At 49.1% G+C, this 23454-nt stretch overlaps 1 protein-coding gene across 8 annotated transcripts in view; it reads right to left on the bottom strand.

Moving 5' to 3' along the window:
* The window catches only part of ANKRD11 (ankyrin repeat domain containing 11), a 99931-nt gene that overhangs the window by 2589 nt on the left and 73888 nt on the right, over positions 1–23454 (bottom strand). For 2 of the 8 annotated variants that reach the window (XM_060184993.1, XM_060184994.1), the window contains exons 4-13: positions 19344–19468; positions 19012–19108; positions 18439–18609; positions 18009–18212; positions 16602–16744; positions 14280–14427; positions 7143–13633; positions 5081–5179; positions 4848–4991; positions 3123–3215 (exon numbers count right to left, since the gene is read on the bottom strand). In XM_060184993.1, the coding sequence (XP_060040976.1) occupies positions 3123–3215; positions 4848–4991; positions 5081–5179; positions 7143–13633; positions 14280–14427; positions 16602–16744; positions 18009–18212; positions 18439–18609; positions 19012–19108; positions 19344–19468 (7715 nt within the window). Of the gene's footprint in view, positions 1–3122; positions 3216–3265; positions 3439–4847; positions 4992–5080; positions 5180–7142; positions 13634–14279; positions 14428–16601; positions 16745–18008; positions 18213–18438; positions 18610–19011; positions 19109–19343; positions 19469–23454 lie in introns of those variants that run through there. The other 6 variants (XM_060184995.1, XM_060184998.1, XM_060184999.1 and 3 more) reach the window with 6 other exon arrangements.

Raw genomic sequence — 23454 nt, 5'->3', positions numbered from 1 at the left:
ACAACGCACAAGGACCCAGGTTCAAGCCCCTTATCCCCACCTGCAGGGGGAAAGCTTCACAAGTGGTGAAGTGGGCTGCAAGTGCCTCTCTCCCTCTCTATCACCCCCTTCCCTCTTGATTTCTGGCTGTTTCTATCCAATAAATAAAGATAATTAAAAAAAAAAAAAAAGGAAGAAAGAAGATTCATACAAGTTACATTACCAGCTTGACAACTGTAAGAAGAATGATGATTCCACATGTACTGAGGTAGAATCTTACACTGTCTGTTTGGCTTTAAAAATCAGTCATTAGGGACCAGGTGGTGGTGCACTTGGTTGAGCGCACATGTTACAGTGCACAAGGACCCGGGTTCGAGCCCCCAGTCCCCACCTGCAGAAGGAAAGCTTTGCAAGTGGTGAAGCAGGGCTGCAGGTGTCTCTCTTACTCTCTCCCTCTCTATCTCCCCTACCCTCTTGATTTCTGACCGTCTCTATCCAATAAATAAAGATAAAAAAAAAAAATCAGTCGCTGTGCTGAAGGTGGGGAAGTCACCAAAGCTACATAGCTAGAGGTGCTTGAACCTCTCAGCCTCCCCACAGGGACCTTTGAATTCTAGTACACAGTGTTTCAGCCTTGGGAAGCCCCAAGCTCCATCTGTACATTACTGATGGGGTTCTGGAAACCTCAACCAGTTTGTTGGGAGTATTTCAATAATGTGTTTTGGGAGTCGGGCGGTAGTGCAGCGGGTTAAGCACACGTGGCACAAAGTGCAAGGACCAGCCTAAGGATCCCAGTTCGAGCCCCGGCTCCCCATCTGCAGGGGAGTCGCTTCACAGACGGTGAAGTAGATCTGCAGGTGTCTTATCTTTCTCTCCCCCTCTCTGTCTTACCCTCCTCTCTCCATTTCTCTCTGTCCTATCCAACAACAAAGACAATAATAACTACAACAATAAAACAAGGGCAACAAAAAGGAATAAATAAATAAAATGGTGTTTAAAAAATAATGTGTTGGGAGTTGGGCTGTAGCGCAGCGGGTTAAGTGCAGGTGGCACAAAGCTCAAAGACCAGCATAAGGATCCCGGTTCGAACCCCGGCTCCCCACCTGCAGGGGAGTCACTTCACAAGCGGTGAAGCAGGTCTGCAGGTGTCTATCTTTCTCTCCTCCTCTCTGTCTTCCCCTCCTCTCTCCATTTCTCTCTGTCCTGTCCAACAACGACAACAACAATAATAACTACAACAATGAAACAACAAGGGCAACAAAAGGGAATAAATAAATTAAATAAATATTTTTAAAAAATAATGTTTTGTTTCCCTGAATTTTAAATAACTACAGTGAAATTGCTAAGTTATGCAGTCAATACTTTTTTTTTTTCCCTCCAGGGTTATTGCTGGGCTCGGTGCCTGCACCATGAATCCACCGCTCCTGGAGGCCATTTTTCCCCCTTTTGTTGCCCTAGTTGTTGCAGCCTTGTTGCGGTTATTATTGCCATTGTTGACATTGCTTTGTTGTTGGATAGGACAGAGAGAAATGGAGAGAGGAGGGGAAGACAGAGAGAGGGGGAGAGAAAGATAGACACCTGCAGACCTGCTTTACCGCCCGTGAAGTGACTCCCCTGCAGGTGGGGAGCCAGGGGCTCGAACCAGGATCCTTACGCCGGTCCCTGCGCTTTGCGCCAAGTGCGCTTAACCCACTGCGCCACCGCCCGACCCCCCAGTCAATACTTTATAATGTTTTCTCTATAAAAAAATCTAACCAAGTGCATGCTTTCCTGCTCTAAATGGGGAGGTGATTTAACTTGTGCTTCTAAAATGAATGCTCTCATTAACATCTTTCCAAAGACTGGCCATTCTGTTCCCATCATATACTGATTTAATTACTTTTAAAATTTTTTTAAAAAAAGATTTTATTTATTCATGAGAAAGATAGAAGGAGAGAGAGAAAGAACTAGACATCACTCTGGTATATATACTGCTGGGGACTGAACTCAGGACCTCATGCTTGAGAGTCTGATGCTTTATCCACTGCGTCACCTCCCGGACCACTCTTTTTATAACTTTTTAAATTATTATCTTTATTTATTGGATACACAGCCAGGTAGGGGGAGACACAGACACCTGCAGCACTGCTTCACCACTTGGAAAAGCTTTCTCTCTGCAGGTGGGGACCGGAGGATCGAACCCGGGTCCTTGCACATTGTAACGTATGCTCAACCAGGTGTGCCACCACCCAGCCCTACTAATTTTATTTTCTATCCATATTTTCCTTACTAGCTTGAAAGTTCTTGGCTCAATAAAGACATAAAACTTGTGCTATTTAAAAAAAATTTTTTTTTAATTTTATTTTCCCTTTTGTTGTCCTTGTTGTCGTAGTTATTGTTGTTATGGATGTTGTTGTTAGACAGGACAGAGAGAAATGGAGAGAGGGGAAAACGGGGGGGGGGGGGGGATAGACACCTGCAGACCTGCTTCACCGCCTGTGGAGTGATTCCCCTGCAGGTGGGGAGCCGGGGGCTTGAACCGTGATCCTTACCACGGTCCTTGTGCTTTGTGCTACGTGCGCTTAACCACGCTGCGCTACTGCCCAACTCCCAACCTGTGCTATTTTTAATGCAAGACTTGCTTTCATAGGAAAGCCACCCTGTATATAGAAGGCTGTAGCTGTGAATGTGTATCCCAGACCACATAGGTAGGTGATGGGCAGCTGATCTGTGGACTTCCCTATCCACCGTATACAATGCAGTTATAAGGTACTTTATAAAGAAGGGACCTCAAGTAAGCCTGGTCACCCAGAGCATGTGCCACCTAGGCTCTATTTCAGGGAACTTTCAGGGTGGGACTACTTTTGAGTTCAGGAGAGGGCATATCTCACTGTGCCTCCATATCACCCCGAGGAGCAATGTATTTCTTACTCGTGAATCTATCTCCCACCCATCTCCTGGCTATTGCTCTGGTCAGTCTGTGCTGTGCAGTGATGTGTGCAGCAGTGTCCAAGGAGGGGTCCCAGAGGTCTAGCTGGTCACAGACTGGATAGGAGGGTGGGGATGCCTGCTGGGTTCAGAGTCCGACACTCATCTCTACCATGGAGCCCACAGTGTCTCTGTCTATAGAAGACTCCCAGGTCAGGTGTAGCTCAGACACTCACCTTCATGCGGTCATATTTGTCATCCACATCCTGAAGCCAGGAGATGAACTGCCGGGCATTGAAACGGTCCCGTACAGACTTGTTCTCATCGCCCTGGCCAGAAAGTAATACAGGCATTTGAGTGGGTAGAGTAAGACCAAGGTAAACCTACACATGCTCAAAGCCCTCCTTTCTGATGATTCCAGAATTCGCATATGGTACTGTGCTCCCTCCTCCCCAAAACAACTCTTCTGATCATGGCCATGAAGCTCATTTGGCCCCAACTAGTGCTGACTCACCTGTGATCGAGCTGCCCCAATCTGTTTCAACTTCTTTGCTGTGAAAATATATGTATTTTTCCTTGTTGAGGATGTTTCAAGTGGCTGAGGTCAGCTTCCAAATTGTACATGGAAATGGCACCATATACTAGGCCTTTGTGACTGTGGTTTACAAACAGGCCCTCGGGGGAAGGAGAAGCAGATGCCTGGGTTTGCTGGTGCTGCCACAAGTCTCTCTGGTCACGGGTACACACATGATCCCTGGTGGCTGGGCCCAGACCCCATACCAAGAGTATTCAAGGCGCAACTTGCCCTACATGGCTTCTTGTTGCTTGCAGCCCAAGACTTTCCCTTTTCTTTGACATTAGAAACAATTCAGCAAGTTTTTTTTTTTTCTCTTTTAGATGCAAAAAAAAGCGAACACTCGCACACACCCAGTCCCAGAAGTAATTATTTGCTGCCTATTTTCCTTTATAGCTTGTTGATTAATGTTTTGCTTTAGGAAAACACTCGTCACCAAACAGTTCAGGCCAGAGACATAGCTTAGAGCAGAGCACATGCTGTGCATGGGCTCCACCCCCAGCACAGCAGAGAAACAAGAAAGGGAAGGTGGAGTTTCTAAGCTCTGTCTTGATAAACCCTGAAAGACTGTATAAAAGTGAATGGAAAATCTCTCCAGCTAATTAGGAACCTACTTTGCAGAAAGTCACAGTGATTGCTGGGGAAGAAAGTAAAGTGAGGGGCCAGGCAGTGCTACACCTGGTTGAGTATACCCATTACAATGTGCAAGGACATGGGTTCAATCCTCCAGTCTCCTCCTGTGGGGGAGAGGAGGTAAAACAGTGTTGCAGGTGTCTCCCAGTCCTCTCAAATAATTTTTAAAGAACTTAAAAGCATGTCCTACCTACCTTAAGAGGTAGGAGCAGCAGCTAACTCAGAACGAGGGTTGGGGTCAGGGTGAGCTAGAGAGCTCGATCTCAGACCTGTATCTGTACAGGACAAAGGGAGCTAAAAACCAAAAAACACTCCAGTTCCTGCTTACCAGTATCAGGGTCACTCAGGGCACAACCCCATTAGTGACTAGATAAGCAGGACATACCTAATACTGGTGGAGGCAGGGAGGTGAGGACAGGGTCAGGCTGCCATGGGGGGACTTTTGACACAAATGTGAGTGCTCTGGGCCTGTCACCCAAAGGCCCATCTTTGCTCCCACACTTGGCTTTAGTTTCAGGGTCTTGCCACCAAATGCCAGCACTGTTCCCAACAGGGCTACCACAGAGCCTACTGTGAAAGGAAGGGGAAAAGCTGTGTTTCCCCAACAGCGTGAGATTCCATGTTCTGACTGAGGCCTCTAATGTCACTGAATATGCACTGAATGCCCTCGGCCCATGTGCTGGGGACCACCATCCAGATAACCAGGCTTGTGGCCACCCACTCTGTGTGCACTGGGAGAAGAGAAAGCACCCACCTGGCTCTCGAGGGGCATGTTGTACACCTCCGAGTCCAGCAGCATGGTGCAGGCGCTGAATGGCACGGCCTGGTTGGCGATGGTCCTGGCTGCCCGGCAGTGAACCCGCAGGATCTCCTGCTCACATGACACTATGAGTTTCTCCTAGAGGAGTGGACTGGTGTAAACTGGGATCCACACGGTCCCTCCCACCTTCCTGGACTCCCCCAGCCCCTGGGGTCTGGTCTCCTTACCCGCTCGATGCTGTGCTGCAGGCGCAGCTTGCCCCGCACAGCCTCTTGCTGCTTGAATAGTTCCTTCAGGGGCTCCGCTAAGGAGGGTGGGGGTGCGATCTGCCATTAGTGAGAAGAAGGTTAGAGAAGCCACACAAGGATGCCACGCAGTCAGCCCCAGCTGAGTCTGGATACTCAGTACCAGGACTAAGACCCTCCTATTCTGAGGAGCTGCAGCTACACTGCAGGTCACAGCCAGCAATCCTGTTCCCCAAATGAGACAGAACAGAGCTGCCTGAGTCACTGCATAGACTGTGGGAGCAGACCAGTTCCCTCCCCTCCTTAACTATGCTCATCACCGGGAGGCCAGCAGTCTTGCAACCAGCAGACAAGCTCAGGGAAGAACCAGCCAGGCTGGGATGTGGCTTCTCTAAACTGTCCTCACTGGGAAGGACCAACACAGCAAGAAGAGTGGGGCAGGGACCAGTGCAAAGTAGGGCCACAGGCTAAATCTGATGAACAAGAAGGGAGACCTGTAGTAAACCCCAGGTAGACAGAAACCTCTCCACTGTTTACCCAGGGATGAGGATACCACCCAGTGGCACTGAACCATGTACCCAGACTGCCTCTCTCACACTCCATGCACATTCAACTCAGCTCACCACCCCATTCCCAACCATATCCTGTTTTTATTTCATCTTTTTATTTTTTTGGGGGGTGTGGGGGAGCTCTAGTCTCAAACTGCACTAAGGTGGCACATATTTGGGAATGTGGCTTTTGTTACATTGCTCCTGATGTCACTTTTTTTTTTTTTTTTTTGACAGAGACCAGTGGCATTGTTTCACCACCTATGAAGGTTCCCTCCTGCAGGTGGAGACTAAGGACTTGAACCTGAGTCCTTGTGCACTGTATTAGTGTATACTCAACCAGGTGCACCACCAGCCAGCTGCTTCTGGTGTCATTTTAAGATTCTTGAGAAGTATCTCACCTATAGTCTGCATACCATTAACATGGGAACAGGAAGTAAAAGGGAGCACTACTTACAGGAAGATCTGAGCCTGACCAGAAGAGACACAAACTCTGACAGGGCCAGTGCTGGGTAACAAGCTTAATTCACTTCGCTATTTTCTAAACTTTTTTTTTTTTAATTTATCGGGTGGTAGAGCAGCAGGTTAAACACAAGTGGCACAAAGTGCAAGGACCAGCATAAGGATCCCAATTCTAGCACCCGGCTCCCCACCTGAGGGGAGTCGCTTCACAGGCGGTGAAGCAGGTCTGCAGGTGTCTGTCTTTCTCTCCCCTCTGCCTTCCCCATCTCTCTCCATTTCTCCCTGTCCTATCCAACAACGATGACATCAATAACTACAACAGTAAAATAACAAGAGCAACAAAAGGGAATAAATTAATATTTTTAAAAAATTTATTATTGGATACTGACAGAAACTGAGAGGGGAGCAGGAGATAAAGAGGGAAAGAGACAGATGCCTGCAGCCCTACTTCACCACCACTTGAAAAGCTCCCCCACCCCTACAGGTGGGGATCAGGGGCTTGAACCCAGGTCCTTGTGCACTGTAGTGTGTGCACTTAACCAGGTGCACCACCTCCTGGTCCTTATTTTCTAAACTTTTAACTAAAATTTAAATAAAGGCAGGGAGGTAGCTTAGTGGGTAGAGGGCCTGCCTCATACGGGAAGCCCCAGATCTGACCACTGGCAGTGCATTAACATGCAGAACTGTGCTCTGATCTCCCTCAAGAGTCTTACACATATATGATTTCACTGCTCCCACGCCAACTTTTTCATTCTGCTTCAAACACAAAGAGAGGGAGATTCACTATAGCACCAGAGCCTCCTGCAAGTGGTGTTGGGGCTTGAACCCAGGTCATGTGTATGACAAGGCATGTGCCCTACCAGATGGACTATCTATCCTTGTCTTTTGGTCTTTTGAGAAAGATATAAATGTAAATAAAATTAAATTACAAAACTAAACAGAACACTGGCCCCATGAGCCCCAGGACACTCCACGCCACGCAGAGCCTGTCTGGTACCTGCCCTCAGCGACAGATCCCCTGGCCGGGAACTTACCACAGGGATGTGCAGCTTGCTGAGAGGCTTGCCGTCTAGGAGGTAGGAGCCCGTGTAAGTGACATACTCAGCATAGCACTGTGGGGCCTGGGGGGTGATGTAGCAAAGGATCTTCCGCTTCTCCTCAATCTTCTTGCGGATCTGCAGGTACTCGAAGTATGGGTTGGAGCGGTCACTGTGGTAGGGCTCGATGGCATCCAGCTTGATGGCATCCACAATGGCAGCCAAAGTCTGCTGAATCACCTCCCTTGTCTGGCGTGTGGGTGTGTTCAGCGGCTGTGGCAGTGGCTGTCCGGAGCGCTGGAGGCGGCGCTTGCGTGGATGCTGGGCCTGGGCATCTTCCTCCTCTGAGCCTCGACCCTTAGCTCTGGGTGCAGGGGCAGGGTCCTTCTCGGTAGGGGGCGAGCTCTGCTTGCTCTGGTTGGCTAACATCTGTGCCCGGGTCCTGGTCATGCGCTGGGGCACCTCCTCCACACGGGTTGTTACCTTTGGGGCCTCAGCCGAGGGTTTGGGTTCTGGTTCTGCAACCTCAGGCTGACTGCTCCCCGGAGGGCCCTCCAAGCCAGCATGGTCCTGAGGGCTAGTCGCATCTGGCTCATCCATGGGGGTGTCAGGCACACAGTGGGCTGCAGCCAAGGGCTCTTGGCCCTCACCCTCCTCCTCTCCATTCCCCAGAGGACACGGCTCAGATGGTGCCGGGGCCCCAGCGTAGGAGTCGGTGTCCTCGGGAGCCTTCCGCTCGGATACAGCCCCTGTGTCCCCTGGAGCCTCCTGTGTTATGTCTGGCTTTGGTTCCTTGGGGGTCTCGGGCTCTGAAGGGAGTCCGGGGACCACCTGCTCAGGAGGCGGTGGGAGCTGCTCTTCAGCAGCTATGGCTCCATCTTCCCCACAGTTCGCCACAGATGTCCCCACAGGGGCACTCTCTGGAGGGACTAGAGGACTTTCTTCCACAGGGTCCGTCTCAACATCAGATACATCCTTGCTTTGCAAAGGCAGCTCTGGCAGCGAGAAGGGCCCTAGGTCCAAGTCATCTTCGGAGTTGGGGAAAGCATCAGTCCAGGTCACTGGTTCCACCTGGCCAAGGGCTGCCAGGCTGTGGCCATTTTCTAGGAAGTTACTTTCTAGGGATCCCAGAGCCTCCACTGGAGCTCCAGGGGTCATGCTCGCAGGTTCTGAGGGTGCATCAGGGGGTGCTTCTGGAAGTGGCTTGCAGTTACTGAAGAAGGACTCCAGCCTAGTGGGAGGGGAGAAAGGGGTAGGCTCCTCAGAAGCTGGGATGGTGACAGAGACAGCTTCCACAGTCTCATCCTTGCCATCCTCAAGTCCTGGCTTAGGGACCGACAGTGGGTAAGAGATAGGTGACGCGGGGTAAGGGGGCTCCGTTGTGGTGAAGGTACCCGGGGCAGCAGAGTGGAGGGACTCAGTAGAGCAGAAATGTTTTGGGGAGTCTGGGAATCTCTGAGGAGACTTGAGCAGAAGTTCAGGTCCTACAGGCCAGCTGACGGGGTTTTCAGAGGCACTGCCCATCAGGCTGGAAGCAAGAGCCTGGTCAGAGGCAGTGGGGTGCGCCCACTCCATGGGTGCCTCTGTGATGACTGCACTGAAGGGACCTTCATCTAGGGGCTCCAGGTAGTTGGGCTCTGGGGGGATAATGGCAGCAGTAGCTTGCTGGTCCTCCGTGGCATCCAGGGGAATGCCCAAGTCAGGGGGAAGGGCCCCCTCCATGGAAGGGGTCAGCAGCGCATCCCTGTGGGAGGTGGGGGACTTGACTTGCAGACTGGAGAAGGTGGTTTCTGGGGATGGGGCGATAGTGACCCCAGCTGGAGGCGGGCATTGCAGAGTCTCTCCTTTGGGGGAGGAAGGTATGCCATAGTCAGGGGAGTAATACCCTGGGGACAGGCAGGCAAACTTGTCCGTAGGGCCTGGGGGCCCAGGGGCCTTGTCTTCCAAGTGCTGCCTGGGGGACTCATAACTGGGTGCAGCAGGGACACTCTGCTGCCTGAAAAGCTTGTCCCCCACACTGAATTCTTCCTCGGGGGTTCTTCTGATGTCCACAGAGACAGAGCGGTACAGGCTTGTGCACACGGGCCGCGTAGGTGTCTGGCTTGGGGTTTCTGAGCCCCCAGTTGCTGCCATGGAGAACCTATCAAAGAAGGAAGGGGAGCCGGTGCTGGCAGCCACACTGGGGACGGGTGGGGGTTCTGTACAGTCAAACATGAGGTCAGGGTAGTCGTCGGCACTGCAGGATGGCGTCCGGGGTGTGTGCATGGCTTCTTCATAGCTAGGGCAGGACAGCACTGATGCTGGAGCGGGTACCCCGGTGGGCCGGTGCTGGTCAGGCCGGGGAGAGGCGGGCAGGACCTCTTTCCCATGAGAAAGCCAGTCTCTGGTGTCTGTGGTAGCTCCGGGGTGGGGTTTGCTCTCAGTGGCCGGGGCAGTTGGAGCTAAGTCCTTGGGCTTCTTGTCTTTCAGGGCAGAGTCCAACCCTGGGGGCTTCTTCAGAGGGCCATCCAGGCTTTTCTTCCGCGCGTCGTCAGTAAGCTTCGCCCGGTCCTTGAGCTTCGGGTCTCCAGACCTGTGTCGCATCTTCTCTATCTGCTTCATCCTCTCCTTGTGCCGCTTGTGCCGCTCCTCAATTTCCAGGTCTTTCTGGGACAGCATTCTTTCAAAGCTGGTCATCATCAGGTCCCCGTCACCGAGGAGCTTCTCTCGAGGCTTGGTGTCTTTTCTGGTTGCCTCCCGGGACAGGGGCAGCCGCTCATTCCCATTGCTCAGCTTCACCGAGTCTTTTTCTCTCTCGGGGTTGTCCTTGAACTTCTCCTTCAGTTTGGTCTCTCCCAGCTTGAGGCTGTCGTCCCTGGTCTTGTCTTTGAGAGAGTTGATCAGGGTGTCTTTATCTTTCACTGTGGGCTTCTGCTCCTCCTTGTGGTGCCTCTGGAGACCATCCCCATGCCGCTCCCGGTGTCGCTCCTTCTCCCGGTGCCGCTCCCGGCGTCTCTTCTCTTTTAGGAGGTTGAGGGCGCTGGAGCCATAAGGTTTTAGCTCCTTTTCTAGCTTCTTGCAGGTCTCCCGTTCTGAATCATTTTTGTCTTTCTTTTCAGCAGAAAGCAATTCAATAGCCTTGTCGAGTTCATCCTCAAGATCAGCTTTTGAGCTGTAAGAAAGGCTGTAAGAGTCTGCATCCAGGAACTCCTTCTCATAAGGGCCTGGGTCTTTCCTGCTGCTTGAGTCCTTGTAGTCTTCACTCTTGTCTCGCTTTTCAGACTTTTCCTTCTTGACTTTCTCCCGGTCATGGCTTTTCTTGGAGGAGGACGAAGAGTGTCGGAGTCTCTCCTTGTCCTTGGCCTTATCTTCTAGGGGCTCTGGGAAGGACACCTCCAGGAGGGCACTCAGGGTTGGGTCCTGACCTCTGTCGGGGAAGCTGTCAGATGATACTTCACTTATCTTGTCATTGGAGTCATCCCTGAATTCCTGCAGAGCTGCCTCCTCCAGCTTCTCCAGCAGACTCCGCTCCATCTCACTGCTCCTAGACACCTTCCGTTCTCGGCAGTGCTCCTTGTCAGGCCTCTCTCTGTGCCTGCTCCTGATCTTATCTTCTGCAGAGGCCTTCTTCTCCCCCTTCTCAGGGAGCTTCGGTTTGCTTCTCTTCTCTTGTGTGGAATCCACTGAAGTTCGATCTTTCCTGTCCTTATACTTTTCTGTGGATTCCTTATCTTTCTTCTCTTTGTGTTTTTCAAAGACCTTTTCTTTCTTGTCTTTCCCGCCTTCGGTGGTTCCCTTTTTCTTTTCTTTGAGTTCTTTGTCCTTCTGCTTCTCAGAATGCAGCCGGTCAGCAGAGCTCTTCCTATGCCTGTCCAAGGGGCAGGGCTCTCTGGTGTCTTCCCTCTCCTGGAGGCTGTCAGCCTTCTGCATGTCATTGGTCTCTGAAATCTTGAATCCACCTGCTGGGTAGTCATCCTTTTCATCTTCACTTTCGTCTGTGAATATATCAGCAATGTACCAGCTCTTCTCTTTACCTTTCTTTTCATCTTTTTTTTCAGGAAAGTCTTCAGAGATGATTCCAGGGAAAGTCTTCTCCTTCTTCTCCTTAACTTGGTCAAGACTTGACTTTCTTTCTTTGTCTTTGCTGTAGAGATCTTTATGCTTATCCTTAGCATCCTTTTTTTCTTTAAAACACTTATCAAACTCTTTGTCTTTTTGACATTTTTCAAGGATAGATTTTTCACTTTTGTCCTTGTCGCTGGACTTCTCTTTATACTTCTCTGACTTGGACTTTTCCTTCTTCTCTTTCTCTCTCACCAGATGATGCCTTTCCCAAGGTTCCAGGTTCTTGCCAAAGTCACAGTCGGGCCTGTCCTTGAAGACGTTCTCACTGCTGTGATCCTTCAGCTCCTCCTCAGGCCTGACCCTGCCATCCTTGCGCTCCTTGGTGGTGTCCAGTGGCTCCTTTCTATCTCGGCCGCCCTCACCCAGCTCTCGGTCCTTTCGGTCCCGCCCACCGTCGCCACACTCTCTCCTCTTCTTGTCCTTGTCTGAGAGGTAGCTGGGGATGCTTTTATGCTTCTCGGCTTGGTCTTTTCTCTTGTCAGAGTTCTTGTCCAGATAGTCCCTGTCTTTCTTTCTGAAGAATGTGTCTCTGTCACTTCGCCGTTCACCATGTTCTCGCTTGTCCCGGGCTCTGTTTTCCCGCCTCTTCTCCTTGCTGTCCTCCTTTACCGTCTCCAAGATCAGCCTGGCCACAGAGTCACTTTTAATATCTCTATAGTCAGTAACAGGAGAGTCCCAACTGTCTTCCCCCTTGAAGTCAAAGGATGAGTCTGACAAGTCAGAAAACCACCTTTCCTGCTGGTCATCGGAAAGGCTAAACTTGGTGTCTTCGCTCTCTAGAAATTGACTTTTGTTACAGTACTCATCAAAAGCAGACTCTTCCCTATATACTTTTTCTTTTTTAATTTTGTCTTCTTTGAAAATCTTTTCTTTTGAAAGTTTATCCTCTTTAAAGTCATTCTTTTTCTCTAGTTTTGAGGACCTATCTTTGGATTTTTTCTTTCTTTCCTCTTTGTATAGCCGGAGTTTTTCCTCTTTTGGGGACTTTTCCTTGACTAGTTTTTCCTTTTCAGCCTTATTTGAACGGTCTTTCTCTTCTCGGAAAGGCCTGCTCATGTCTTTGTTCATGTCTTTGATTCTCTTGAGTGATTTTTCATCTTTGGAGACCTTTAACACCTCATCTTTAAACAGCCATTCCTTTTCTTCTGATTTCATTTTGCTAAGTTTTTCTTCTTTCTTAAAGTGGTCTCTATCATGTTTTAATACTTTTATCTTATTTTCAGTGGAAATATCATTGTCTAAAAGTATGGCCTTATCTGACCGTTGCTTGGAGTCCTCATATTCATAAGTGAAACTTTTCAACTTGAGCTCCTGACTCACTGAACACAGCCCTTTCTCCTTACTTTTATGTTTATGTTTCATTTTGTGTTTTTTGACAACTTTTCCTTCTTTGTCCAGCTTGGGAATGGCACCATCCCCACTGGAGTGGATGGAGCTCCTTTTCTCGGTCAGAGTGCTCTGCAGGCTGCCCCTTTTCCTATGTTCCTGTCTCTTCCTCACAGGCTTCAGTGATTCCACACTGGAGCCCTCAGAGGAACAATCAGACTCACTTGTCAGTCTCGTCCTTGTGGAGTCTGATAAAGAGCTGACCTCTGACCAGGCAGGAGAAGAGATGGTTTTCCAATTGTCTGTCCGCCAGTGCTTGGTGTGCTGGTCGGTGTGGCTGGGGTTATGCTTCTGGGCAGCAGAGCTCCCATGAGACGAGGTGGAGGAGGCAGACAAGGAACTGAACAGGGAGGGGTCCTTCAGCACCAATGGGGACTCCTTGAGGCAGCTGGAGCTCCCCACCGAGTCCCCATCATCCTCACCACTCTCTGAGGTCTCACTTTCTGACTCTGAGGAACAGAACTTGTCGTTTCTTTTTCCAAAACGAACTTCTTTGCCTTTTGTTTCTTTCTTTCGCTTCTTCTTAACTTTACTTTTTTCCTTCTGTGGCTTGGAATTCGAAGGCTCTCTGGTTTTATTACTGGGCAACATTGTGTGTGCTGAGAGTCTCAGTTTCTCTCCTGTGCCCATGGTGACACTGACATCCTCCTCATCTGACGTGTCTGACAAGATGCGATGAGCTGCTTTCTTTGGTGCAATTGTGTTATTTTTAGTGTAACTTTTCACTTCCATTTTAGGTATAGAAATAAAACTGTTTGACTTTGTTTCTTTTCTGTAATCTTTCTTTAGTAGATGTTTGTCATCCACTGGAGGAACTCTGTCCTGCTCGTCGTCCTCGTCAAACTCATACTCGTCCTTGATAGGGGCCACAGCCTTCTGCGGCTCTGCATTCTTAGCCTTGTGCTTGAGTCCTTTCTCAAACTCAGAGTCTGTATTATTGCCATCCACTGAGCTGGATGGTGCGAATGAAGGAGCATCTTCCTCCTCTGAGCTCTCTGCTGGGAACAAAGAAAGATGTTAGAAGTGGGTTCCAAAAATAAATTTCAGTCTACAACCACCAATGTGTCCTGGAGCTCAGCTTCCCCAGAGACCCATCCTACTAGGGAAAGAGAGAGGCAGACTGGGAGTATGGACCGACCAGTCAACGCCCATGTTCAGCGAGGAAGCAATTACAGAAGCCAGACCTTCTACCTTCTGCAACCCACAATAACCCTGGGTCCATGCTCCCAGAGGGATAGAAAATGGGAAAGCTATCGGGGGAGGGGGTGGGATATGGAGATTGGGCGGTGGGAATTGTGTGGAGTTGTACCCCTCCTACCCTATGGTTTTGTTAATTAATCCTTTCTTAAATAAAAAATAAATAAATAAATAAATAAAATTTAAAAAAAATTCAGTCTACATAGCTGGTCTGGAAAGACACTCCCTTGAAGAAGACTGTATTCTGCTTAGTTAAATATATACCAACAAAGGACAAAAGAGCCAGAGAGGCTGTACACAGATAGGGCTGACACTTTAGCAGCACACTTCTAGGCTCTGAAGCAATGAAACAGGGAAAGCAGTTTGGTCTTCCCTCCCAGTCTAGAAATTCCTGCAGTGCAGACAAAACTCCCTCCGCCCATCACCACAGTCCAAGGCCCCACTGACCGGTGGAGCTCTCTTCACTGGACGTATAGGTGCCTTTTCCCAGCAGTAGGTTCACCATGGTCGGGGAGCTGGCTACCTTCAGTGGTGTCTCGCCCTTCCGGTTGCTCTGCTGGGGGTTCCCTCCATATCGCAACAATAGCTTCACCACCTACAAAACAGCAGCAGGCACATTAGCAGCTATTCAGAGGCACTATTATTACTTGTTCCCAAAACCCTGTGCTAGAAGAGAGGGTTTAGGGCACTGCCCCTGGACCAACCTCTTCTACAGGAAGATTTTCCCATCCAAGTACTAACCAGGTCCGATCCTTCTTAGCTTCCGAGATCGGGCGTGTTCAGGGTGGTATGGTCGTAGACTACAAGAAGATTCTAACAGGGATCAGTGACTAGTTACTCACTACTTATCAGAAGCTTGCTGCTCTTCTGACATTTTCTGGGGGTGGGGTGGTGAGATCTAACTTCTGCATACTGCTCTATTTTGCGCTGTCATTTGTTTTAGAAAATTAGGTGGGGTAGATAGCATAATGGTTATGGCAAAGAGACTCTCATGCCTGAGGCTCCAAAGTCCCAGGTTCAGTCCCCCACACCACCATAAGCCAGAGCTGAGCAGTGCTCTAGTAAGAAATAAAAAGAGGGAGTCGGTCTGTAGCGCAGCGGGTTAAGCGCAGGTGGCGCAAAGCACAAGGACCGGCATAAGGATCCCGGTTCGAACCCCGGCTCCCCACCTGCAGGGGAGTCGCTTCACAGGCGGTGAAGCAGGTCTGCAGGTGTCTATCTTTCTCTCCTCCTCTCTGTCTTCCCCTCCTCTCTCTATTTCTCTCTGTCCTATCCAACGACGACAACAACAATAATAACTACAACAATAAAACAACAAGGGCAACAAAAGGGAATAAATAAATAAATATTTTTTAAAAAAAGAAATAAAAAGAAAAGAAGACCCAAGCTCCCTTGCTTTCTAGGAGCCACATGGATGAAAGACACACAAGGTACACCGCAACAGTCTGTTCAACTGTAGTTAGCAACCTGCATTTACAAGTCACAGATGGCTAGCCACTGACTCAAATACTAAGCTGAATCTAAACTCAGGTTTCCTATGTGTTAAATTTTCACTAACAATTCATACACACTCTCACTCATACAGTTTTCACTGAGACCTATAATTCATACTGCAGTCAGGACCTGCTTCTGCGCTGTTCTTTTTAAAAAATTTTTAAAAAGTATTTATTTAATTTATTTATTCCCTTTTGTTGCCCTTGTTGTTTTATTGTTGTAGTTATTACTGTTGTTGTCGTTGTTGGATAGGACAGAGAGAAATAGAGAGAGGAGGGGAAGACAGAGAGGAGGAGAGAAAGATAGACACCTGCAGACCTGCTTCACTGCCTGTGAAGCGACTGCCCTGCAGGTGGGGAGCCGGGGTTCGAACCGGGATCCTTATGCCGGTCCTTGTGCTTTGCGCCACCTGCGCTTAACCCGCTGCGCTACAGCCCGACTCCCTAGCTGTTCTAACAAATCACCTTTGCCTTAGCCCTGAAGATCATCTCCCAACCCGTTAATTGGGATGACCCTTGTCCTTGCTGTCTGCCTGCTTCTGCTGGATCCCACCAGCAATGTAGGTCATGTCCCCTGGTGTCCTACTCTATCCTGCCTCTACCAGAACCTCTGAGCTGACCAAGAAAGAGTAGAGACTCATTAGCCTTAGGACCTGGGAAGGCCACTGGATTTCTACAGATAGTTCCTCTGTTCCTCTCATAAGAAGTCAGATTCACAGGGTATGAGGCCATTACCTGCATCTCTTTCTGCATTTCATAGCCTTTCCACTTTTCCATATTAAAATGATAATTACAGAAAGTATGGAGAGTCCAATGACGTCCACCTCCTAGATACTTTCAGCTGCTAGGTCTTGGCATTTTCCAGAGTGACAGGCAGGGCTAACAGGAACAGTATTTACTTACTGGGGCTACAAGTGAGACATGTGTACCATACTTCCCTGTCCCTTGGTTGGCCAGAGGTCTGTTTAGGATTGTTCTGGGAAGGATTCTCGAGCACCCTGATATATCAGGAGCATGGAGTCTCACAAGGAGCGGAAATTCTTTGAGGAATCCTATTTGTGCTCACTGTTGTGGACTATGACAGTGGCCCTCCTGAATGGTGCTCATGTATCTTAGCCTTGCATCCACCAAGGTCTTCCTAACAATATCACAGGGACAAGGTACAGGGAGCCAGAGTCACTTCTCAATAAGCATGACTGTTCACCTATTCAATCCTCTCATGGGGGCTGAGCAAACATGGAGAGGAGGAGGAAGGAGGCCTGGGATGCACACCTACCTTGTAGTGCCCATTGTTGGCAGCGTCGTGCAGAGGTGTGTCATCGTCTAGGCCCTTGGTGTTCACCTCAGCACCTGCAGCCAGCAACTGCTTTGCCACATCGTAGTAGCCCCGGTTACAGGCCTCATGTAGTGCAGTCCAGCCTGGAAAGAGATACTTATGATATATATTACTTAGCCCTCAGCACTCCCTAGAAGTGTAATACAGATGAATTTCACCCTAGGCCAGGTCCAGTGATATCTGAATGATTATTATGGTGATGTTTCAGTTTCTTAGGACTTCCCAAACTGTTATCCTCCTTGTTCTTGTACTGATGAGCCATGTGCAGTGAGGCTCACTCAGCTCTGGCTGGTGGTGGTACAGGGGACTGAACCTGGGACTTCGGAAGCCTCAGTCAGGAGAGTCTCTCTGCATAACCATTATGCTATGTACCCCAGCCTGGACAATCTTGACTTGAGAAAATTACTACATTTGGGCTTGGGCTAGACATCTATAAAATAGGGTAATAGGAAAATTCAAGAAGAATTTTACAATGATGACTGTTTTACTACATTTTTACTCCACTTTGAACAAACAGGTTAGAAACACTTGCTTTGCCAGGGCAGAAAGATGTATTTTATATACAAAGACCACTCTGGCCTGCAGTCTGGGCTCAGGAAGTAAATAAAGGGCCATAGCCTGTCAAGTCAGAATGTATGCCTATTTCTGTCTTGAAGCCTTCCCATTACAGAGAGCCCTTTGCTGGGAAAAAACAACGTCTATACCAAATACACCAGATGGCCTCCAGACCTGGATGAGGTTTGTGACACAGAAGAGTGATACCTAGAAATCCCACATTTTCTCTGCTCTCTTAAAAATAATGAAAAGTGGGGTGGCAGGTGGTAGTGCAGCAGGTTAAGTGCACATGGCATGAAGCGCAAGGACGAGTTCAAGGATCCCAGTTCAAGCCCCCGGCTCCCCATCTACAGGAGGGTCGCTTCACAAGCGGTGAAGCAGGTCTGCAGGTATCTACCTTTCTCTCCCCCTTTCTGTCTTCGCCTCCTCTCTCCATTTCTCTCTGTCCTATCCAACAACAATGACAGCAATAACACCAACAATGAAAACCAACAAGGGCAACAAAAGGGAAAAGATAGCTTCCAGGAGCAGTGGATTCATAGTGCAATAACCAATAACCCTGGAGGCAAAATGATGATGATGATGATGAAAAATAAGAAAATGACTTCATTTTGAAATGCTTCTCAGGAGACACTCATTCTTCCTTCTCCAAAATATCACTTGAAGAGTAGAGTGGACAAGCCAGTCCCCACATTGAGGACTGGTTCTACTTCTGCCATGTCACCCCTGCAGGACACTGCAAATGACTCAGGGTTCACCTACCTCCTGTCCAGTCCTGGGAACAGTGCTCACCTGCAAAGTCCTTGACATTGACATCGGCCCCCTCGCTGATGAGCTCCTTAATGCGTCGGGCGTCTCCCCGGATGGCAGCCCGGTGTAGGCGTGTCTCTCCACGCTCATTCCTCTTGTTCACTTTATCTTTGGTTTTTGAGGCAGAGTTAGGCGTCCCCTTCTGACACACTGTTGCCTGGGAGGGGTGCTTTGGTGTTGTGTCTACTGTGGGCCAGGAGAGAACAGGCAAATGTCACTAGGGTGGGACCACCAGAACCTGGCTGGGGGGTGTCCCTGCTGTGCATAAGTCTTGTGGCCTAGGCAATTCTCATGAGGGCACCATTGTTAAGGAGTTGTCTTGGTTGCTCAGGGCAGCCTAACTTGTTATCCACCTTGCTACTTCCCTATAGATGAAGCACCTGCAGAGGGTTACCCACCACTACAGGCTCACCTGGGCTATTTGCAGATTCCTCTGCTGTCATCTGCATGAGGAGGGCCACTTGCTGGCGCTCGGAGAGAGGGTAGCCGGCTCGGATCCCAGGCAGCCCCATGCCAAATAGCAGCCCCGACTTCCGGGTGACGGGCTCCTTCTTAATCCTCTTCCGCTCAGGACCCTGCTTCTCTGTGAGGTGGTGAAGGAGAAAGGATGGGGAAGATTTCGGGCCACCGAGTCCTCAGAACCCAGGGCCTCACCTGCCTTCCACCTCGCAGCTCACAGGGCAAAGGGGAAAGAGCAACATATATCATCATTACCTCTTCTGGAAATAACTGCAACACCTTGAACTCAGCCAAGGAAGCCTGCTTAAGCCCCCACCAGCCATCACTCAGCTCCAGGCACCTCCCCAGGCCACCCACTGCACACGAGGCAGTGAACGGCCGAGTGCTGAGGCCCTGGCTCACACTGGACAGGTCTCCATCAACACGAGAATTCCTTTCCCATCCCACCTCCAAACAGTACAGGTATAAAATGGCAAACAGTTTAAAAATACATAAACAGGTCAGAGCTGACTTGTCAGTACTGTACCTTTCTTCTTGCTTCTAGGAACCTCCATTTCATGCCATGGCGCTTCGAGGAGCGAACCAGCCTTGCAGTACCACGACATGGACTGGGCTGGAGGCATCTAAAGGCATCAACACAGAGCACTAACGAGATACGATGGAACAGCTCCGCTCAGCCACTCCCTTTTCAGCCTCCTCATAACAAGCACATCTTCCACTGATAGACCCATTTATAAAACTGCCTGTCAGCCCAACAGAAGCATGGTGTGTTTCTTTCAAGAAAGGCAGGGGGTGAGGGAGAGAAAAGATACCCCCAAACTTCACAAAAAAGCAGTTAATACTGGCTGCTTCTGTCACCTTTTTTTCTGCTGGTGGGAAACTAGGGGTCCTCCCTGAAGTCCATGAATGCCAGGTGGAGCCGCTGGGTGGTGCCAAGATGGTTTGGGCTGTTCTAGGACACAGGTGCAAACTGCAGGCCATGGCTGAGTAGCAAGGGGAGAGGGTAACATGCCTTTGAGTTTCCCCCTGCTCCCCACTCAGGGCAGCCAAATGGCCCTGGGTTTTTTTGTTTTTGGCATCTGTACACCTAGGATCACTTTGCCCTCACCACTTCCAGAATACCAGATCCCACAGTTGTGCCCATCATATTCCATTTTCATTAAAAAAAATTTTTTTTTTAATTTACTTATTCCCTTTTGTTGCCCTTGTTGTTTTATTGTTGTAGTTATTATCGTTGTTGTTGTTGTTGAATAGGACAAAGAGAAATGGAGAGAGGAGGGGAAGACAGAGAGGGGGAGAGAAAGACAGACACTTGCAGACCTGCTTCACCGTCTGGGAAGCGACTCCCCTGCAGGTGGGGAGCCGGGCCGGGGGCTCGAACCTGGATCCTTACACCAGTCCTTGCGCTTTGCGCCACGTGCTTAACCCACTGCACTACCGCCCGACTCCCCCATTTTCATTGTTTCAAAGTATTTTTTATTTTGATAAAGTGAAGTTCTATTTTTATCTTCGTGAAAGGCACAGAGAGTGAGGGAAACTGCTGAGCACTGGCATATGGAGTTCCTGAGGATTGGATTTGGGACATCAGGGGCCTTGGGCATGCAAATATAGTTTTCTACCTCTAAAGAATCTCCTTGGCCCATGGTCCATTTTCTTAAGAAGGGTGTTCTGTAAGTAGCCATTTCTTTAAAAAATATGCTGAACTATCTTAGAAAAACTCAATGTGTGGTTGATGATCCATGTGTTTTAGGTGAGGACCCCCTAAGGACTATAGACCACCACACCACAGCAGCAATTGTGTGTAACCAACAGGTCCCCAAGGCCAAAGATGCTCCCAGTGATGAATTCCTAGTTCCCCACTGTCTCTGAAACCACCCTTCCAAACTCACAGCCGGGCAAAGGCATGATTCTGGCAGAAGCCTCTTCATGGGATGGTGAATGAGCTGGAGAGGCAACTCTAAAAAGTAGTCCCAGAAGAAGTTCAGTCACACTGTGGAAGTGACTGAATCAAGGCGTCTGGTTTAAACTCCAACTTGTCTCAGTTTAGGCTCCACTCCCTGCCCTGCCTGAACACATTCCCATGACAAAGCTCTCCTGTGGCCCACGTGTAACAAGGACAGACACCAGACCCATAGTTGCTGCCCTCCAGTGGTAAACTTCTCTGTAAGACGGTGGGAATTAAACCTCCAGCAACCCCTGTTGGGAAGGTGTAAAGTAGAGGGCTCTGGGCCAGGGATGGGAGTCATGTGAGCCCACACTGGATCCACTATTGTGTCTGATGAGAGAGGCAAGTGGTCATAGTGACATTTGCTAATTACCAGCAAGGCTCACATTATGCAGCTTCACAGAAATCACAATGTTATTAAAGTGAAGGTCCGTGTGACCCTGGTCAAGTCTATTAGGTTCTGGTATCTGTGTCACTTTTAATAAAGGGTATGCTTGAGCTACTTTACATGTAGCATATGCTACACATAGTACAACGAGAGAATTACTTTTATGTGCACTAGGAAAACAGACTTGCTACCCAACCCCAGCAGTGCCAGGTACTGAGAACCAGCAAACTGTGGCAAGGTGATGTCTCTCAGGGGCCTGTAGACTGAACAACCTCTGAGGGTCAGAGCAAGTATGCCCTTCAGAGGTTGGCAGCAAGGTGTTTGTGTTTTCTCTCCTTGCTTCCCTGAAAGTGGAGTGCCTTTTTGTAGTTTTCTACAACAGCAGAGTCCTAGGTCTCAAGAAGGCAGTCCCTTCCATTCCAGGTAGTCAAGTATAAGCAAAGGCAAAATGTTGGCTTGGGAGAGCTGAAAATCATTTCTCTTCCTACCTCCCCAGAGGTGAATTTACACTTTCAATGACTCTGTGGAAAGACATGGCGGATTCCCACCTGACATTCTGCTCATCCTAACATGGGGCAAAATCCAAAACGAAAACAGGAGCGGGGAGATAGCATAGTGGTTATGCAAAAAGACTTTCATGCCTGAGGCACCAAAGGCTCAGGTTCAACCCCCAGCACCACCATAAGCCAGAGCTGAGCAGTGCTCTGGTCTCAGTATCTGTCTCTTTTTTAAATTAAACAAACAAAAATGCAAACAGATCTCCTCTATGTCCACTTTCAAGTACCTATAGCTCCTAGCACACAGACAGGTCTGTGTACCCCCTAGACAATAGTCCTAAGTGGAAGGAAGGCATAGAAACTACCTACAAAGGGAGCTCTCCATGAGAACACTGTCACATGCCACACAAGGGTCCTGTTGTTTCTTCAGTAACACACTGTAGTCTGTCTCTGTCAGCCGAATCAACCCAAAGACCACCTAGACTAAAGCCATCTCCCCAGAGGCAGGAGAGGAGCTACATATCAGAGCTATCATGTATCAGTAGTCTACGGCCTACACAAAGGCTGAAGTCCATGAAAGGCCCAGAGAAGAGCTGAAGAGAAGCAGCTGCTCCTAGGAAGAGGGCCCTCTGACTACCTCCTGCTGTGGGCCTTCTCTTAGGGCAATGGCTAGTCATCTGTGACCTAATCTTCGGGAGATGGTGACATGCTAGTTCCCGACTTTCTGCAATGTCTTTGCTCTGGACCCATTCACCTCCCTGGTGCTCTGTGAAGCCAGCAGCCACATTTCAGCATCCCTTCTTGGCATGTGGTCACCATTTGGCAAATGCGACTCCTCTGTCTTTCCAAAGCCATTTCAGGGTTCCAATAATTCAACTCCTTATCCCCAGGCCTCTGGAAACACACTTCTTCCTACTCTGTGGCTGCAGTGTGGTCCTCCACAGGAGGTATGGCTGAAGAGAGTGAGCAGTTTTGAGTAAGCTGATATCCAGAACTTACTTCCTGCTTCTGGGTCTCATTGCCCAGTAGAACTCAAAATGTCAGTCACTGGAGAAAAAAGATTTCGTCGCTGTGAATCCTGGCAACATGCAAGCAGCAAGCTATCCAGGAAGGTTTCTGAGGGACATCAGGCAGAAGTGTCCAGCTTCTGTGTGTTCTCCCCAAGTCACTGGCAAGACTGGCTCCTGTCATATCTATTCTGTCCCTCTGTCAAAGGACATGTGTGCAGTATCACTGTTGTTTCCCCAGTCTTAGAATGAAGCTCATGCTTTCAGACGCTGGGCAAGTGCCCCGTTAATCCTTCTGAGCACAGGAGCCCCACGTTTTCCTTTCTCATGTTCTGAAACTCTGGTGACATGTTGATACAACACCCCCTCCTTCTTTCCCTTTCTAAGTCAAAGTTTAGTTGATGCCTTTCATTATGTTTGTTATGTTTCATCTAAGAAGTCCACTGAACTTATTTTCAGTGGTTATACTTGTGTCTGTTTCATCTGATATTTTGAAATATCTATAAAACTTCTTTTTTGGACAGTATCTTGGTCCTTGCTTATAGTTTTAGTTTTGTCTGTTACTACATGGCAAAATTATCTAAGTCATCTCAGTGTGAGGAGTCTGGGCCAGCTTCCCATATCTCTGTATGGAAAGTCATGTTTATCTACACTCTGGGACTGCGGAAATTTTAGTGAATGCTGTCTCCCTCTGGTCAGTGAGCAGAGGGAGTGTGAGATGTCCCAATGGAACGAGGTGCCTCATATCTGGGTTTAGTCCTGAGGGAAGGCAGGACTAGGTCAGTTTCCAAGGATCCCTCTCAAAGTTCCTCGCCTGTCTGGACACTGGCTAGATGAGGCATGGGGCCTAACTGGGTCTTCTAGTCTGAAGTGCCCCACAGGTGTGGACACTCCTGGGGCAGGCCTTCTTCCCAGAGCCCAACCCAGGTACATACCACACCTACTGACCGCCAAGCAGCAGAGCTGACCGATTCTTGGGCTACAGTCAAACCTGAAACTCAGCTCTTCTTTCACTTTAGTTATCATCTCTGGTTTCTAGGCTTTTCTCACATAAGAGCTTTTCAGATGTGGTCCAAAAAGGGAAAATCTCTGACTTTCATGTTGATCATAAAATCCTAAGATGTCAACACAG

This window comes from Erinaceus europaeus, chromosome 2 (genome assembly GCF_950295315.1).
Source record: "Erinaceus europaeus chromosome 2, mEriEur2.1, whole genome shotgun sequence".
In the NCBI taxonomy this organism is placed as follows: Eukaryota; Metazoa; Chordata; class Mammalia; order Eulipotyphla; family Erinaceidae; genus Erinaceus; species Erinaceus europaeus.
This window is presented reverse-complemented; position numbering and strand designations above follow the sequence as displayed.